The 18,828-nt window shown below is 47.3% G+C and overlaps 5 protein-coding genes and 1 non-coding gene across 6 annotated transcripts; 1 reads left to right on the forward strand and 5 right to left on the reverse strand.

Moving 5' to 3' along the window:
- Positions 1-115: 115 nt before the first annotated feature.
- Positions 116-2,149, reverse strand: GIQ15_05207 (DUF500 domain-containing protein; the record flags this gene model as incomplete). Its single annotated transcript, XM_033552624.1, has 1 exon — positions 116-2,149. One exon carries the CDS (start codon positions 2,147-2,149, stop codon positions 116-118), a length of 2,034 nt encoding a protein of 677 aa, XP_033406354.1.
- An 806-nt stretch (positions 2,150-2,955) lies between these two features.
- GIQ15_t0031 lies at positions 2,956-3,026 on the reverse strand. Its single transcript has one exon. It is a non-coding gene; the product is annotated as a tRNA-Gln (tRNA).
- A 114-nt stretch (positions 3,027-3,140) lies between these two features.
- GIQ15_05208 (uncharacterized protein) lies at positions 3,141-6,513 on the reverse strand (the record flags this gene model as incomplete). The annotated part of the gene is made up of 7 exons (XM_033552625.1): positions 3,141-3,223; positions 3,276-3,936; positions 4,117-4,387; positions 4,442-5,923; positions 5,979-6,077; positions 6,128-6,303; positions 6,355-6,513. 7 exons carry the CDS (start codon positions 6,511-6,513, stop codon positions 3,141-3,143), a joined length of 2,931 nt encoding a protein of 976 aa, XP_033406355.1.
- A 587-nt stretch (positions 6,514-7,100) lies between these two features.
- GIQ15_05209 (uncharacterized protein) lies at positions 7,101-8,445 on the forward strand (the record flags this gene model as incomplete). Its single annotated transcript, XM_033552626.1, has 2 exons — positions 7,101-7,435; positions 7,503-8,445. The coding sequence occupies 2 exons, from the start codon at positions 7,101-7,103 to the stop codon at positions 8,443-8,445; spliced, it is 1,278 nt and encodes a 425-aa protein (XP_033406356.1).
- Positions 8,446-8,618: 173 nt separating this feature from the next.
- On the reverse strand, positions 8,619-9,530 carry GIQ15_05210 (uncharacterized protein; the record flags this gene model as incomplete). The annotated part of the gene is made up of 3 exons (XM_033552627.1): positions 8,619-9,034; positions 9,112-9,358; positions 9,429-9,530. The coding sequence occupies 3 exons, from the start codon at positions 9,528-9,530 to the stop codon at positions 8,619-8,621; spliced, it is 765 nt and encodes a 254-aa protein (XP_033406357.1).
- A 324-nt stretch (positions 9,531-9,854) lies between these two features.
- On the reverse strand, positions 9,855-11,813 carry GIQ15_05211 (uncharacterized protein; the record flags this gene model as incomplete). Its single annotated transcript, XM_033552628.1, has 1 exon — positions 9,855-11,813. The coding sequence occupies one exon, from the start codon at positions 11,811-11,813 to the stop codon at positions 9,855-9,857; it is 1,959 nt and encodes a 652-aa protein (XP_033406358.1).
- Positions 11,814-18,828: the final 7,015 nt, after the last annotated feature.

Raw genomic sequence — 18,828 nt, forward strand, 5'->3', positions numbered from 1 at the left:
AGAAGAACAATAATCTAATCCAGAGGGAAGTCAAGGGGGAATTAAACAAAATATTTAATCGTTAAAATGGTCATGTGAGAATAGAATGGTAAGGATGAAATGGTTGAAAGGGAGATTAGGCTTCCGTCTCATCTAAGGGAAAGGCGCCGGTCGTGAGAGATGGTTCTTCGACTGGCTTCTCCTCCTTCTTAGTACCTGATTTAGGCTTAGAGGTAGGCGATGTAGGAGAGGCAGGAGAAGTAGGAGAAGCAGGAGACGTGGGAGAGGCAGGAGACGGAGGTTTGGAGGTGGCGAGATCGGCCTCAGACGAAGACTGGGATGCAAGGAACACGGACTTGGACAGAGGAGATGCAGACTTTGGCGAAGTAGAAGTGTGTTTGGATGTATGTGACGAGTGACTGGACGAACGGCGTTGCTCTCCATTAGATTCGTTCGAAACCTCCCTGGCCAAATGGTGATGGATATCAGCCTCCGAATCGAGACTCAGGGCCAAAAGACCCGAATCACGAGCCTCAGAAAGGGTAGCCACTGTTGAAAGGGTTCTTCCCGGGTTACGTGCCGGTAGAGCGGGAGGGTTGCGCTTCTGGATGGTTACAAGCTTGGCTCGCGCAAAGGGCGGGCTCTTGGAATGGATCTGTTGCGGGATAGCGTGCTCTGCTACTGCGACTGCTATTTCGGCCTCTGGGAAGGACTCCGGGATAGATTCGGGGATAGACTCGGGTAGAGATTCCGGGATGGCTTCGGGGACCTTGGGGGATATCGATTGAGGTCGTGATGTGGTGGTGGAGGCTGGGATGGGGATGCAGGCCGGGTCAGGTTCGCCGGTGGATGAGTGGTCTGTATCTGACGCTGTATGCTCATGTATAGAGAAAGAGACATCCTTAAGACTGTGAGATGATGCCCGGCTGACCGACGATGGACTCCGGGCCGGTTCGACCTCGTGGAGATTAGTCTGCGTCCCTCTGTCGGTGCTCATGGTGCTCTGCGTGCTGAACCGCCAACTGCTCCTACCACTCCACCGCGGGCTGATGGGGCTGGTGGGACTGGGCCGGAAGTCAAACACATCGAGAGCCGGAGTCCGTTTTGTGCCAGCTTCGCGGATCATGACACCTTCTCGCTCCAGGGCCTTGACGCCATATGGATCTGGATCGTCCTCCTCGGGCACTCCAAAGGTACCGGCCAACGAGATTTCAGCGTCACCGGGAGTTTCACCGGGTGGTAGGAGCATCCGTTCGTCTATATCCTGATCTCCCTGGGCGGCTTTGATGGTCTGCATTAGTGTGCGTATAGACGGAGGCGGATTCTTGGCCTTTCCAGAAAGAATATCCGAAACACCAATCTTCTCGCCGTAAAACCGCTCGTTTTCGTCTGTCCGTTCGATGATGATGGTCCCGTCCAGCTGGACGCCCGCGTAGAAGCCTCGACTCTTGAGATACGACCATACCGGGGCCTGGCGTTTATGCACTTCCGACTCCAGTACGCCTCCTATCCCAACGGGACCTGCCGCTGCACTCAGCGAGCCGCCCAAGGTGCATCTGACCGACTTGAAGGCGTCAAGCGCCTCGTACGTGTTGATCACGACAACGCAGTCGTAGATATCAACCCCCACGAGGAACCCCAGACCGGCCGTATGTAGCATAATGCCCGATGGCGGACTCCATTCCCCCGTCTCCGCCAGACGAGCAAGCAACACTCCGCTACCGCCTGCTCCACTAACCCACAACCCCGTGCGCATCGTCGTGAATATCGCCAGTCCCTTTGCCTGCCTGATGACGGACGCAGGTATCTTCTTGATCGTCCGTTGTTTACCCCTGGGACTGCCTTCGGGATATTGTTGCTGGCTGCTCCGCCGTGATAGCCAACCACTCTCGGGAGAGGTACGTCCCTGTCCCTCCGCGGCCGCCTTCGCCAGGTCCCCTTCCGAATCGACCTGCCCGTAGAAGCCATCTTTGCAGAAGCTCCGCAGTATGCGTGCCGCCTTGTCACTCTCTTTGTCCAGCGTCGTGGGCCAAAAGGCCTCTGCGCCAAGCTTGTTGGATAGCCGGTTGACTGGCCGGCCGATCTTGTCGAGCTGCTGCCATGCCTTGTCGAAGCTGCGCTTAGAGTAGCCCTTTGTGCGCTCCCAAGTTGAGGTCGACGTCTGTGACATGGTGTCCTGCAGCCTGCAGCCTGGCCTGATCGCTCCGTGCAGCGAGAGAGGAAGAAAGCGAGGAGATCGAGAAAGAAAAAGCAGACAGCTGCAGCTTTAGGCCCGTCCCGACCAGTCGCGAAACGCAAGTGATATGTGTGGCGTGTCCCTGAAATGTTCAGGATAGATGTATATAAATGAAGCGAGGGGCCAAAGCAGAACCCTGCCTGGCCGCTGACTGCGCTGCTTTGCTTGCTGCCGCTGCCGCTGCGAAATGCAAGGGTGTTTCAGGAAGACCCCCTTGCCTTGCCCGGTCTTGAAGCAGCCAGAAGGAGAATGCTGTTTATTAAGTACTCTAAGCAATAGTTGTTCTCAACCTGGGACCGGGCCGGCTTGCCTTGTGGAACGCAGCGCAAGCAGTATCAAAAAAGAAAAGAAGGGAGAGATGCACGTAGAACAGACGCATCGCCAGCTCCCGTCCGAACTGATATCTCTATCTCGCTGTCTCTTCTCTTCTTCTTTTTTTATGAACAAGCGAAGTCCGGGAGGCGCGGGGCTTAGATGGTTTTTCATGCCGAAGGATCCTGATGACTGGCCAAAGGTAACGTCATCATGTAAAAGGTACCTGCATAACGCTGGCCAACGGGCGAGGAGGCGAGTACCGGGTACATCTCGGCCTCTGCATCCTCGCATAAAACACGAGATGGTAACATAGGACTAGAATATGGATGGATGTGTTGGATATGTGTTGGAGTTGGATGTGACTTAGATATGAGTTGGATATGTTTAGGATATGTGAGAGGTGGAAAAAAAAAGAAGAAAAAAAAAGCTCCTAGCCAGGATCGAACTGGCGTCGTCGGAATCAAAATCCGATGTGCTACCACTACACCATAGAAGCAGTGACTAGTGTGGACTCGCGCTCAGTGGTATAACTTCCTCTGGCCAGAAGAGAAAGACGTCTATCTAACCATGTACATAAGTATATAAAAACCAGGGCAATGTTCTACTATATTTACAAGGCTCCAAGGTCCTTCAGCTTAGCGATGAGGCCGTCGACGTCCTCGACCTTGCTACCTCCCTGTCTCGTCGGTGGTTCTATCAAACAGTGAGCTTACGCCAGTGTGCAAGGTAATGAGGAATGACATACCAGTAACTTTGACGGTGTTCAGCCGCCTCGACTCGTCCAGGCCAAAGTCGGCCAGAGACGCCTTCTCGATCGGCTTCTTCTTCGCCTTCATCAGGTTGGGAAGCGTAGCGAACTTGGGCGTGTTCAGTCGCAGGTCGGTCGTGATGACCATCGGCAGCTTCGACTCCAGCGTCTCTACACCGCCGTCGACCTCCCTCGTCACTTCAACGGTGCCAGCCTCGTCCTTGACCGTCACCTTGCTCGCCTGTGTGGCCTGAGACCAGCCCAGCAGGCCGGCAAGCATCTGTCCCGTCTGTCCGTGGTCGCCATCGATCGCCTGCTTGCCGAGGAAGACGAGGTTGATCTTCTCCTTCTCGACGACACCCTTGAGCATCTTGGCCACCGTCAGTGGCTCGAGGCCGGAGTAGTATCCGTCCTTTGCGTCGGGGACCTCGACGTGCATGGCTCGATCCGCGCCCAGGGCGAGGGCGGTTCGGAGGACGTCGACGGTCTTGGGCCCGCCGGCAGAGACGGCCAGGACCTCGGAGACCTTCATGGGCGACTTCTGGTCTCGTCGTAGGCGGGCGGCTTCTTCCATTGAAAGCTCGTCGAACGGGTTCATCGCCTGTCGCATGCCAGTTATATCGACGCTTGTCTGGGTCTTGCCGATGCGGGGTTTAAGCTGGTAGCAGTGTCAACGTTAGTGACTTATATAAAGGCCGTAGAGGGCTCGCATGATGTTGCTAAAGACTAATTCTTCACAGAAGAAGAGCAGCAGTCATGGTGAAGCTGATATGCAGCCATATGCCGGCTGTTCATGTCTTCCATGGCCCTCGGCAGGATCTGAGCAGGGAGAACTCACGGTATAGTCAAGAACCCTCTTGACGGGCACTAATATCCGCAATGCATTGGCCATTGTGAGTGTCTGCACTTGCTCCGGGGTCGTCTTCGGGAAGTCCAGGTGTGTATCTCGTGTGTCTCGTGTGTCTCGTCGGTGGTATCGAGGCTGGCGATGCTCGTTCGGCCTTTTCTGGTGCAACAGCGCCAAGACGCAGCAACTTTCCGGTTCTTCCCTTGGCTTTCGGGCGGCGCGGCCGAAGTTCGGCTTAGCCCTCCTCACCTCGAAGTAGCTACTGTTAAAGATCATATATTCATCTATCTATATCTACCACGTCTCCTGCTTGTACCGTCCAACCCTCTCCATATCTATCAGGTACTTCTCCGCCGCCTGTCTACTCTCCGCAGAATCACCCAGCGGAGCCTGAAAGGTCTCGATCAACGCCTCGCGAATGGCCTGGGGCATCCTGCCAGACGACCCGCAGACAAACACGGACCCTCCCTTCGCGTGTAGCAGGTCGTAGAAGACCGCTGCATTCTCGCGTAGCGCATCCTGGACGTAGAACTTCTTCTTCTGGTCTCGGGAAAAGGCCGTGATGATGGTTAGGTCGAACTGGGCTTTCAGTTCCTCCCACTCGGCTTCGAAGAAGTAGTCTGCTGACCGATTACGGCCGCCATAGAGCAGTATCACCGGTCCCAGGGGTAATGGTTTATCGGAGCCATGTAGTCTCCTAAACTCTGCCGCTATGGCTGCCTTTTCCCAGAGCAGCGAGCGGATAGGCGCAACGCCCGTCCCTGGGCCAATGAGTACGGCAGGGTCAGAAAGCTGTCTTGCCGATGACTTGAGTCCTCCCTTCTGCACTTGAACCCGGAGTGTGCTGCCCGGTTGCAACGCAGCTAGGTACCGTGTGCACACGCCCTCGCGAATTCGTTTTATCACAGTCTGGTACTTGACTATAGCCACCAGCAGCTCGAATCTTGTGCCGCCATCCGGCGACGTCTTCAGTTTTCCGCCACTCGCTAGACTAAACTGTCTCCCCCGAAGGACTGGCAGAACGTTGCATGCCAACTGCCACGGAATCTTGATGGTGTCAAACTCATTCAAAACCTCAAGTATGCTTCGTCTCGGACGAGTGGCATAGTCATAGAACTCGTCGATGTATTCCGGGTTTGTGAACTCTAGGAGACGCTCTTTATGCATGTCGTCACTTGTGAAATGAGCAACTTGGCTGAAGAAGGACCGTCTAGGAATGGCCATGATATCTAGGTAATCTGTGAGTAGCACGCGGAGGGTGAAACCGGGGAGAGTAAGTAAGAATGGAATGGATGGTGCAGAGATGGAGGTTGACGGAGGAGAGCCATCCCCGGTGACAAACTGCAGAGGCACGTCAGCTTCGCTTTCCCAGCCCATAAGCGCTATGAGCCTATCGACATCCTGGGGGAAGTTTCTAGGGGTAATGTGAAGTATGTCACCGGGCACATATGGGATGGATTCGGTGGCCGTTAAAACGAGATGACGGACGTCTTGCCAATGTTTGGCCGGTGTCATCCGATCATTCGATATGAGAGTCGCCGAAATAGAGTCAGGGAGTGGCCGGGTATCGTGGTTCAGAGGGTGGAAGTCGTGGTCTCTCAATAGCTCTTTCGTGTTAGGTACCCCATTCTCTTGTGTCATCGTATCTATTTCGTCCTTTTCTCCATGGCATGCAAGAACCCATTTAGGCGGGAGACGGATGTCGTCTGGTATTGGGTGTTGCCCGTCTTTCAGGGGGAATCTATCAAGGAGGTGTTTCCGCAAGTCCAGCGACCAGGGCAGGAAAGTCCCCTCAAGCCTTTGACATACCGATCAGCCGGATACAATCTAACATAGATAGGCTGGCGACATACCCTTCTGGGTGCTGCTCGTCTGCTTCCCCGCGGGGGTATAATTCATTTGCACCAAGCTGTAGCAGTCTCCTATACAGCTTCCGAGACGCCCAGTTGAACCTACCAACGTTAGACCCTCACGCTCCTAGACACAAATATAGAAACCATACTTTGGATATGAACTGTCACCGAGCCCAAAGAGGGCGAAATCAATTCCCTGCAAGAATGTAGGCGGGAGTTTCTTCAGGAGCAAAGACCGCCAGAACTTGCGTCCGTTGGCGGGGAAATCACCCTGCCCTGTAGTTGGCACCACGAAGATGGTGAACTGATAATCGTATAGGTCTTTCTACGGGGGTTTGTTAGCTATATCATGGGCATTCGGTAGAGCGTCACTTACTGACTGGAGGGCATCAAGTTCAGCTACTCTTGTCTTGAAGTACAGACGCTCCATCACACGACCAATTTCCTCGGCTACATCCTGGGAGTTTCCAGTCTCTGAGCCATAGGCAACTAGAGCTGTTCGTCGACCTGTGTCGTCTCGCTCTACGGATGCCATTGGAAAGATATAACTCACTCCTCTACCTCGTCCGACTCATGATGCTGGGGTTTTTAGAGAACATGCGGTTATACGATAATGTTTCTGCGATAACTAAAGAAAAAAAGTCTGGATGACATCACCACGCCAAGCTCCGACCTGACGACAAATATAAAAGAGCTTCATCTTCCACAGTTCTATAAAACTGATTATGTTGCTATAAACTACGGCTTTATAAGGCCGATGGACCAGAAGTCCCTCATAGCTAAAGTCCGAGAAGGAGAAGTCTTCCTTTCGTGCTTAACCCCTGAGATGGGACTTCCTTCCTCTAATGTTGGCTATGGCTAACATAAACACAGAGCACTCCGCCATGATTGTACGATATAGAGGACGTCAACTTTATATCTATCAAGCATGGAGTATAAATCGTTCTATACTCTATGAAGTATCGTTTATTCAATCCGTTCATACCCCTTACCCACTGCGGCGTTTGATATATCACTTACCGACCTCAACGTCTCCCCGTTTGAATATTGAATATACCTGAGGAACCTGACCAGAAGGAAAAAAATTCTACCATATCAGTTGCCTAAGACAGAAAGGCAAAGATGAACAAGCCTCGGAAACCCTTGCTCATCGGATACGACGCTTGGATTGGTGCAGATGCCCTCAAACATGACACCGCTCTCTACTCTGAGGTGATCGAGTTCGTTGAAGGGATCAGCTGGGGTGCACTGGCTGAAATATGCAACAACCTCAAAGGCACTCCGTGCACAATTTCCGAGAAATATACCGTTGGCAGATCTAACCTAGTCCGCCAGATCAGATTTATAGACGACCAAATCTGGGTAGCACGACTCCGACTACCGCGCAAAGATGGCAAACCTGCGTCACAAGTGGAAGATAGCATTATATCCTGCGCCGAATCATTGACATTTCTACGGTGTGTATATTTTCTCCTGGCTGGTTACTGCAATGAGCGCATTCATGTTAGCTGACCAGAAGTATAGGAAGCGCACGCAGGTCCCTGCCCCAGAGGTTTATCACTACGATCCTTCCTCGAATAATCCAGTAGGCGCGCCGTACATCTTAATGAAATACGTTCATGGCACACTCGCGAAAAGGCTCCAGAAGGCCAGGGGCTGTCGAAAATATATGTTCGGAACGCCCAAAGAAGATGCCAACTTCAGAAAGCAGCTCGCTTCGATCCAGGTGGGACTGGCAACGCATAAATGGGAACGCATAGGTCGTCCACGCCTCCATGAGAATGGAGGCTTCAGCATTGGGTCTCTGGAGACGGATTTGAATTTTGCCACTGCTACTCAGTATTATGACCATCTCACTAAGAATGCTTTATGGGGCGGAGCAAGCGAAGCACCAGCAGACTCGCAGGATACTATGATCCTTATCCCCGCTCTTTTTAAGACCTTGATTGCTCGCTGGTCGACTCATTCTGGCCCTTATGGCTTGGTTCATACTGGCCTCGGCGCTCACAATGTTTTGGTCAACGAAAAGTTCGAGGTCCTCGCGCTGATAGATCCTAAGGGATTGATGACAGCGCCAATCGAAGTACAGGCTCAGTTGCCCCACCGCGTGGGAATGCGTATGAAGCCTCCTGGGTGTATTGCAGGTTCACCCAAGGAGGAAGAAACGATGCGAGTCACAATGCAAAGGGTAAAGGCACATAGGAAGATGCTAAAGGAGGCCGACGAGGAATATACTACGACTCGGAATTCGATGATTGGTATGCCACTATGGAGGGCGATGTTATCGCCAGCAGCAATTTTGGTTCAGGGAATGGTTGAGTATGGACATTTTGGAGAAGAGGTAGATAAAAGGTGGCTTGTTACGCTCTCAAACATGGTGAGACAGGCTCAATGGTTGGCACCCAGTATCACGCGCAGCTTCCCTATCCACTATGCCTTCGACGATAGCGAGGACGAGGAAGGATAGCGGCTTATAATCTGAATGTCTATTAGATTGGCAGAAGAGCTGGTACAAGGATGCGTACCTTGATTGAGTAATGAATGCAATATCTTTTCCCCTTTTGCTTTTGGCTTGCTAAATCATAAAAATGGGTATCATATCAGAATTACATATCAGAAGGAAGACACTAAAAAAAGAAATCAGTAAACATCATTATCTTCTCCTCCGCCTTCATCAAACCCGTCGCCAAGTTCATCGCCGCCGTCAAAGTATTGTTCGGCATTATAATCCCCACCCATTTCTTCCTCGTCTTCTTCGTAATCATCATCCACTATCTCCTCCTCGCCGTCGTCGTCGTCATCCTCTAATACCTCCTCGCCTTCACGGGCGTTCGTCCGTCGTTTACCACCCGAATCAGAGCCTTCATCGTCTTCTTCAGCTATAACCCGCTTCTTTCGGCGGCTTTCATCCTCCTCGTCGTCGTCTTCGTCTTCCTCAAAGCCTCGTTTTTGTGTAGCTTTGGAAAACGTTCCGGCACCATTAGAAAATGATCCAGGTAAGCCAACGTACTTTGGATCAAGTGTTGACCATAGCTCCTTTGGGAAGAAGTTCATTTCTATAACGAAGCCATAACGCATTAGATGAACCTTTCTTTAACCGGTCATAAGGCAGTGCGGGGTGGTCAGATATTACCGAATGGTACTGCGCTAAGTTTTGGCAATGTCCTCGATTTTTTCATATATCTTTGTCCATACGATGCCATTCCCTGGAATGGATCGAATTGCGCGCGAACCGGCACACCTTTCTTCCCGTATGACGGCTGCGCGCTAAGAACAGTGTAGAAGGGTCCATCATGAAATTTCTCCCGTAATTGACGATACCGCTGTGCTCCCGATATTTCAGACTCGGTAAATTTGCTAGGGACAGGTAGAACGTATTTCTATAAAATGATGGTTGAGGTTAGTATGCGCCCAAGAGTCAGACGATCATATAAGGAAATTGGTATTTACAGGAAATAGTGGCGTCGGCGAGGTGTCTACTTCTCCACCGCCCTCCGACTTCCAGGCAAACTCAGCTCCTGGCAGCTTTTTGTTGCGTGCAGCTCGAGACATCGTTGCGCCATGCAGTAATCCCCGAATGTTCAAGTTGGAGTAGCCGAGTTATAAATTTTGACAGCTCCGTCACAATGTCGAATCACGTGATCTACTCTGTTTATCTAGCCAGGGCTCCAGGGTTGTTAGAGACGGATGGCTCTTAAAACTGTTTGATATTATATTTTGTCTTTAATTATTGTCCAAGGCATAGTTATGGAGTGGTAAGGTGGCAGTGAAAAAATGATTAAGTCAAGCTTAAGGTGGTCTCAAGTTTGACGTCAAGTATGTACATGCGAGCCAACGCCTGATAGATAGGTAGTAGATATGAAGAAAACGGCATACTCATAGCTCCAGTGCCTCGATCCTGCTTCCGATTTCATTCGGCGCGCCCATGGGACCTTCAGCAACCCTTCGTTTTAGGGTTCTCTTTATATCATCGAGTCCGCCCGCGGCACTCTCCATTTTCTCCACAGCTGACTGAAGGGCTACAAGAGCATCATATTTGGTAGTTGCAATCCGCCAGACAGCACTCTCAGTGTCTCCGGCACCTCCAGCAACAAAATTTGCATAGGAAGGCGGCTGTTTAAAGAGATATGGCAGAACGACCGTTAAGGCCGGAGGTACAAGTAGCGCCCACGCGCCGCTGACAGGAAGATTCCCCTGTGTCGAAGGACCAAGCTCGCTAACACCAGCCTCCGTTGGCAAGGCAAACCGACTAGAAGTTAGAGTGCTTGTATCTTCATTGGGAGAAAGAACAACCCAGTTAGCTGTTATGACACTTTTAATGAAATTTATCGCCGGGATTGCTGTATCCTGCATCGCTATTATATCCGCGGCTTCGACAATGCTGGCCCAAAAATTGGGGTGGCCGTTCAAGTATTGAAAATAAAGGATTCTTGATGCTGCTGCTTCAGCTCGTGGACTGGTAGGGTTCGGGCACCTGGAAACATCTTGTTCGATATCCATTGATTCTTCAGAAGATGAAGGCCCGTTAAATATTTTCCCTAGACACATCAAGCTCTCTAAGTGCAGAGGCTTTGAAGGGATAGAGAGCAATGGATTAAGCCCCCTTTTCCCGGCCTCAACAAGCATCACTCGTGGAAGTGAAGCCAATATATCCAGGTCACCAATAGGTACGGGGCCATGTGCCCATTGGGCTGATGGGATATTGAATGCTTCGAGTATGCGCGAGGACAGCCGATCTAGCTGCGCCTGATGCTCTTGCAATATATGGTTCGGGTAGAGGGCTGCGTATGCGGCAACATATGCCATTACGGGAGTGGAAAGGAAGCTTGCGGTAGCAGAGTCAAGAGTAGAGGGATTAAGGTAGTAATTAACGACCTTTCGGTGTAGCCCAGTGTTAATAAGAAATTCTAATGATGGGGAAGAAAATGCAGGAACCGAGGTGGATGTCTTGTTTCTGCATTGACGTAGGCCTGGGGCATTGATCTCAAGCAGTTGGCGAAAAAACTGCAAGAGAGTCATATGTAGTAGGAGGTCATTGGTGTCAACCATTTTAAGAGCCACAAAGCTTAACAAGCTATCGCTCTGGAAGGATGATTCAATGTCGGCAAAGTGTGATGTCGATATAGCGTCCCAGTTCAGTGATCCAGCTTTGACGACGAATTCTATCAGCCTCCCCTGAGCAACCGTCTTTTGTCGGGCATTTATCTGTCCCGCCTGTCCAACGGTACGGAGCGAGCATATGGTAAAGAGGAGTCCGTATACAGACCTATCCTGGAACAATCTCTGCCACATAAGTCCACCATGTCGTGGCGTATTGCTTGATCCTCCATTGACGGTATTTGAAACTAAATGATCAGCCTCTAGAAGCGACCAGAGAACGTCATAGGCAGCTTGTGAAACCCCTGAGTCAACCGTTGACAGCCATAATTCCACGATCGACCTGACAAGATCTGAATCCCTCGCAATCTCCGCAACATGGCTCGGAGATTCGCTTGCTTTTGCAACGAGGAAAAGCGTAAGATTGCTGATCGGAGGGAAATCAGCTTTGATTCCGGCAACGAAGTCAATTGGGGGATCGATTGAACGAAGCTCTGCAAAGCTCAGGAACCTGGCCACCTTTGTTGCTAGGGCCGTAATAGGGCTTGGATCCTCCTGAATAACGGGCAGGACGCGGGATATCAAGGCAATCAGCGAAGTAGAGAGCTTGTGGTCAGTCTGAGCTACCACTTCGGCGCCCAGCTTGTCGATGAGGTGAACATCGAGGGGGGTAGATGGCTCCACGAGGATCTGGTCAAGGTTGCTCGCCACTCGGTCAAAGGATGGAGGCCTGTCCATGGCGTCCTCGTAGCTGTTATAAAATACCGGTCTGTATGTTGTTTGGAGTTGTTGAAACCTCGACTTTCTCGTGAGGAACAAAATACTAAATACCCCACAGGCAAACAACCCAAACGCCAAGAATCTTTAACGTATCTCACCACTCGGTGACCGCCACCACTCGATGACCACCCATCAAAATAAACACCGATATCACCACCCCCCCCCCTACATGTATTAATATATCCACAACAACGCGAATAACAAATAAAATTAGATATTAAATAACAATAGTAGAGCTCTAGTTTATATATTAATTAGTTAGGTTAGAAAAATAAACAAGTGTTGGGCTTAATAGTTCGGTGCTACAAGCGGGCTTGTTGTAAGCTTTATAATCTCTGGAGAAGAACTAACTCTAGAGATTGCTTATTAGTAAGGTAAGTCGTGGAGAAGACGGCTTAGTACTAGAGTAAGATAGAATAGAGTATATTAAACTATCTCTTAGTTTCAAGTGTGGCTTTAATCTAAAGATGTCACAAGCTGACGGCGCTCCTTGATTACCTAAAGGTGATCAAAGGTTCATACCTACCATAAGATAGAAGATACGAAGGTCTTAGGGAAAGCTTAGGTTAGAAGTAAATTATTATAGAAGATAGCTTAGTACTAGAGTGAGATAGAATACTATAGCAAGACTATCCCTTAGTTCTAAGTGTGGCTTTAGTTAGTGCCTGGGTCGGATAAAGGCTAAAGGTCCTTATAAGTAGTGAAGACAAAGTTAATCTATATTAATAGGCAAAGGGTTATTTAGTAAATATAGTATAAGATAACTAGAATGATACTTTATATTAAGTAGTATAGTAAAACTATAGCTAGTTTAATTATAAGTATAAGACTCTTAATCCTAAGGTAATAAGCGTCTTTATATATATGGTATATATCTAGTAATAGGTATAATAGTTCTCTGCCAAGGGGTTCCTATCACTTCTATCGGTTGTTGTGATAGTATTAATAGAAAGCTGCTAAGCCCGTTCTATCAATCCTATCGCTATTGGTCACGTGACTAGTGCCCTTAAGGTCTGGCCTGTGATCCTCCCATTCAATGAGTGTATATCCTGGGGCTGCGCCGCAGATGGTCTGTAACAAAAGACTAAAGGTCCTTATAAATAATAAAGATAATATTAACCTAAATAATAGATAAAGGGTATTCTTATAAAAGGGTAATGGAATAGTGCTTTATATTAAATAGTATAGTAAAACTATAACTAGTTTAATCATAAGTATAAGACTCTTAATCCTAAGGGTAATAAGTGTCTTTATATATATAGTATATATCTAATAATAGATATAGTAGTTCTTCGCCAAGAGCTTTCTATTATTCCTATCCCATCCCTTGATAGTATTGATAGGTGACTGCCAAGTCCTTCCTATTAGTCCTATTGTCCTGGTCACGTGACTAGTGTCTCCAAGGCCTGGTTCATGGCCTGTTTATCCAATAAGTGTGTAGTCTGAGGCTGCACTGCCGTAGGTCTGTAACATCATCCCCTCCTTTCTTATTGAGTCGTCCCAACGCGTGTATATATAAGCCTGGTTAGTCTCCCCCCTTCTGGCTCTCACTATCTTTTGCTGATATACTTTACCATAGCTCATTCTAAGGGTGTCTGTTACAGACCACCTGCGGCGCAGCCCCAGGATATACACTCATTGGACAGGAGGATCACGGGCCAGACCTTGAGGGCACTAGTCACGTGACTAATAGCGATAGGACTGATAGGACGGGCTTGGCAGCTTTCTATCAATATTATCACAATAACTAATAGGAGTGATAGGAACCCCTTGGTAGAGAACTATCATATCTATCACTAGATATATACTATATATATAAAGACACTTATTACCTTAGGATCAAGAGTTTTATATTCACGATCAAACTAGCTATAGTTTTACTATACTACTTAATATAAAGCACCATTCTATGTCACAAGCTGACGGCGCTCCTTGATTACCTAAAGGTGATCAGAGGTTCACACCTGCCGTAAGACAGAAGGTACGAAGGTCTTAGGGAAAGCTTGGGTTGGAAGTGAGTCGTTGTAGGAGACGGCTCGGTACCGGGGCGAGATAGAATACTATAGCGAGACTATCCCTCAGTTCCAAGTGTGGCTTCAGTCAGTGCCTGGGTCGGATGAAGGCTGAAGGTCCTTGTGAGCAGTGAAGACAAAGTTGACCTGCGTCAATGGGCAAAGGGGTATTCGGTGAATATAGTATAAGACAACTGGAATGGTGCTTTGTATTGAGCAGTATGGTAAAACTGTAGCTGGTTTGATCGCGAGTATAAGACTCTCGATCCTAAGGTAATGAGCGTCTTTATATACATGGTATATATCTAGTGATAGGTACGATAGTTCTCCGCCAAGGGGTCCCTATCACTCCTATCGGTTGTTGTGATAGTATCGATAGGAATCTGCCAAGCCCGTCCTATCGGTCCTATCGCTATTAGTCACGTGACTAGTGCCCTCAAGGTCTGGCCCGTGATCCTTCCGTCCAATGAGTGTATATCCTGGGGCTGCGCCGCAGGTGGTCTGTAACATTCTAGTTGTCTTATACTATATTTACTAAATAACCCTTTATCTATTAACGTAGATCAACTTTGTCTTTACTACTTATAAGGACCTTTAGCCTTTATCTGACCCAGGCACTAACTAAAGCCACACTTAGAACTGAGGGATAGTCTTACTATAGTATTCTATCTTACCCTAGTACCAAGCCGTCTCCTATAACGACTCACTTCTAACCTAAGCTTTCCCTAAGACCTTTATACCTTCTGTCTTATAGCAGGTATGAACCTCTAATTACCTTTAGGTAATTAAGGAGCGCTATTAGCTTGTGATATTAATCACCCCGACTTCACAGTTATAAAGAGGCATAATCAATTTTGACTTGATAGAGCCCCAACTTCACAATTATAAAGAGGTAAAAGTAATTTCGACTTACTAGAGCCACCATACTATCATAGACACTCCAACCTAAGTGACTTATGATTATATATCAAGAAGGACAAAACTAGGTACGTATCACCCTACCCCTGAGAGCATACTAACTACAGGAATATACCAAAGCAAGACGAGCCAATATGTCATCAGCAAGTGGACCAACCACCAACACCAACGCCTTGTTAGGGCAAATGCGACAGAAAATCATCGAGTTGGAAAAAAGAGTCGAGGAGCAACCCAATGATAAGCAGCTAGATAAGATCAACAAACAAGTAGAAGAACAACAAAGATTACTTGACAAATACAAAGATATCATCAAACAGACTTTAGAACAAGTTAAAAGTCACAAAGATGCCATCGACGTACTCAGAGTCAGAACCAGAGATAAGAGAACTACTATTAAGATCCACAAACCCAATACTTATAAAGGAGACCGCGCCAAACTGGAACACTTCTTAGGGGAATGCGACATCTATCTGGCAACTAAACCAGGAGTCACTAATATAGAAAAAGTTATCTTTACAGGATCCTATATGCGAGAGGCAGCGGCAACATGGTTCAAACTATATCTCAAGGACTAGACTAACACCAGAAGACGACCCATACTATACACAGATATACTCAACAGCTACACATGATTCAAACAAGTACTCAGACAATTCTTCAAAGACACCAACAGAAAGAGGACCCTATAACGCAAACTACAGGGACTCAGACAAACCAGGGACGCAGCGCAGTACGCAGCGCAACTATAGCAGATCTATCAAGAACTAGGAATCCATGACGATGAGCAGAAAATGGCTATATTCAAACAAGGACTAAAACCAGAAACCCAATACAAAACCATCAAGATGGGACCATACAACAGTTTCAAATGAATGGTTGAAATGGCAGTACGCATCAACAATCAACTCTACAATCTACAAAACATACAACAAGGGAAAAACACTTTTTGGAAAGGAAACAGTTACAAAGGATCAAACAAACGCAACGATTACGGCACCACACCCATGGAATTAAACGCCACCAAAAAACGACCTTATAATACCAAGAAAAGCAAAAGATACAGGGACAAGAAGCTATGTTTCTACTATGAGAAACCCAGACATATCACAAAGGACTACAGGAAGAAACAAGGGGATACCAAGAAACACCTCAACGCTACCACTACGTCTAAAACTAGTAGCAACAAGAAGGAGCAAGGTAGAGGAGGCTACTAAGACTCACAGAACATCAGATAATACCTTAGGGCAATAAGGGAAGTCACCTATCTATAGCCACCAAAAGACGAACTCAACGACACATACAAATAAGTACCTAATATATAGCAACAACAAGGATGGCAGAAACAGGATGAACGGATTGAACAAGGAAAATAACCAGTATTGATACAACAGAACGCGACGATAGGACAATGAACATACAATCCAGCAACAAGCCCAAACCAAGGAATTGTGACACCAGAACAAACAGACTTGGAAGGAGAAACTGAATCAGAATACAAAGATACGCAGGAAACGAACAATTGGGAAAACAAAGCACTATAAATAATGTTCAAAGACAGTCACAAACTACTATGAGAACAAAGAGAGAAATGTGATAACCAGATACCCAATGAACATTGGACAGTGTGTGAAGAAAAAGGACTATATTTCAGACACAATAAGGAAAAACAAATGGAAGTCAGAGACCCCAGGCACCCATGCTATGACGAATACGGGTGGGACTGCCACTACAAATACCACATCTCTAAAGAAACATGGAAATCAGGACAAAGATTTCATTACAGAAACTGTATAAAATGCCCATTGTGCAGAGACAGCAAGAACATCCACTAGAGGTATTATATAGACAAGGAGTGTCTGGTACACATCAACAAATACTCAGGATGGATAGATGGAAAAAGTGTCAATATAATGGACCAAGAAAACATAACGCCACACGAATGACTGGAAGTCTTATACTAGAAAACAGGCAAACAAATCACTGTGTAGTATGAAGGATATACCATATAGTTTGAAGGAAAAGCGGCAACCAGATATTGGTTAAAGATGACACAACACTTACAAAAACAACTATAGCTCCAAGAGAGTCAAAAGGACTGAGCAACACAGACAACGGAGTACCCAGACGAGGACTCAACAGACAAACTTAGTTGGGAAGAACTGAATAAGGAAATTCAGGCTTTAACTAGTGCTGAAGGACCATACAATGGAACTCATGATCAATAAACCAAGACGATAGGAAACAGACAATTTCGACAGTCTACAGGACTTAAAATAGGCAGAAGTCTAGCTGCGACACAAGGAAAGAATCACTTAGCGATAATAGTCCAATTAGTAGGGCTAAACGCGCGAGCACTAATCAATTTAGAAGCTACTAGAAACTTCATAGATCTAGAATTTGTAAAGCAGTCAGGGATTCATATCCAAGCAAAGAAGTGTCACAAGCTGACGGCGCTCCTTGATTACCTAAAGGTGATCAGAGGTTCACACCTGCCGTAAGACAGAAGGTACGAAGGTCTTAGGGAAAGCTTGGGTTGGAAGTGAGTCGTTGTAGGAGACGGCTCGGTACCGGGGCGAGATAGAATACTATAGCGAGACTATCCCTCAGTTCCAAGTGTGGCTTCAGTCAGTGCCTGGGTCGGATGAAGGCTGAAGGTCCTTGTGAGCAGTGAAGACAAAGTTGACCTGCGTCAATGGGCAAAGGGGTATTCGGTGAATATAGTATAAGACAACTGGAATGGTGCTTTGTATTGAGCAGTATGGTAAAACTGTAGCTGGTTTGATCGCGAGTATAAGACTCTTGATCCTGAGGAAATGAGCGTCTTTATATACATGGTATATCCGGTCCCTTCCTCCTGATTCTTCTCAGGTCCCGTCGTGGACCTGATGTCCCGGTCCCTTCGTGGACCTTTCATGTTCGGTCCCATAGGGACCTGTCCCTGGTCTTGGCATCTGGGACCTGTCCTTATGGTCACGTGATGTGTAGTTATTCCGTCCCGGAATCTTGTTGTCCAATGAGTGTATATCCTGAGGCTGCGCCGCAGGTGGTCTGTAACAAGAAGGAACCATACAAACTGGGAGGTCTTAACAAAGACTAGAATCAAATCATCAACAAAGAAGCTAGAGGTATAAAGGTACATGTCAAAGGATAGTACAAGGGAACAGAATGTTTCAACGTGACAAGCCTAGGGAGTTACAACATTATCTTGGGACACCCTTAGTTAGCAAAACACAACCCGACTATTAACTAGAGAGACAGCACATTGTAACTAGATGGTAGAAACCGCCACTCTGACCAGAAGACTGATACCCTAGTGGCCACCCATACCGGAAGAAGAGATCAAGGTCAGATACTGGGCAAGACGCCCCAGGTCAAAATGGGAACAACAGGAACTACAAACAATCAATCAACAAAGAAGCAGGAAATGGTTCACCAAACGGAGGAAGCTACTGAAATAGACAAACTACAACAACAGATACCAAAGGAGTATCACAACCTAATTAAGGTATTCAGAGAACGAGAACCATCAGAAAGCTTGCCGGAACATCAGGCATGGGATCATGAGATACCCCTAGTGGAAGGGAAGACGCCTACATATAAACCCATATACAAACTAACCAAGATAGAACTCAAAGCACTACAAAAATATATTAACAATAACTTAGCAAAAGGATACATATAATAATCGCAATCACCAGTAGAATACCTAATCATCTTTATACTAAAGAAAGATAGAAGTCTACAATTATGCGTGGATTACCGACAACTTAATGATATAATGATCAAAAACTGATACCCATTACCACTCATTAATGAGATACAAGATAGATTTAGAGGAACAACATACTTCACGGCATTGAACATACGAGAAGCCTACTACCAGATATAAATAAAAGAAGGCAAAGAATAGAAAACAGCATTCAGGACACAATTTAGATTATACAAATTCTTGATTATACCTTTTGGATTAACCAACGCACTAGCAACATTCCAGGCGCTTATCAACAACGTGCTACGCAAATATTTGGACATATTTATAGTAG

The sequence above is a fragment of the Arthroderma uncinatum genome (genome assembly GCF_011692745.1).
Source record: "Arthroderma uncinatum strain CBS 119779 chromosome Unknown scaffold3, whole genome shotgun sequence".
Classification (NCBI taxonomy): Eukaryota; Fungi; Ascomycota; class Eurotiomycetes; order Onygenales; family Arthrodermataceae; genus Arthroderma; species Arthroderma uncinatum.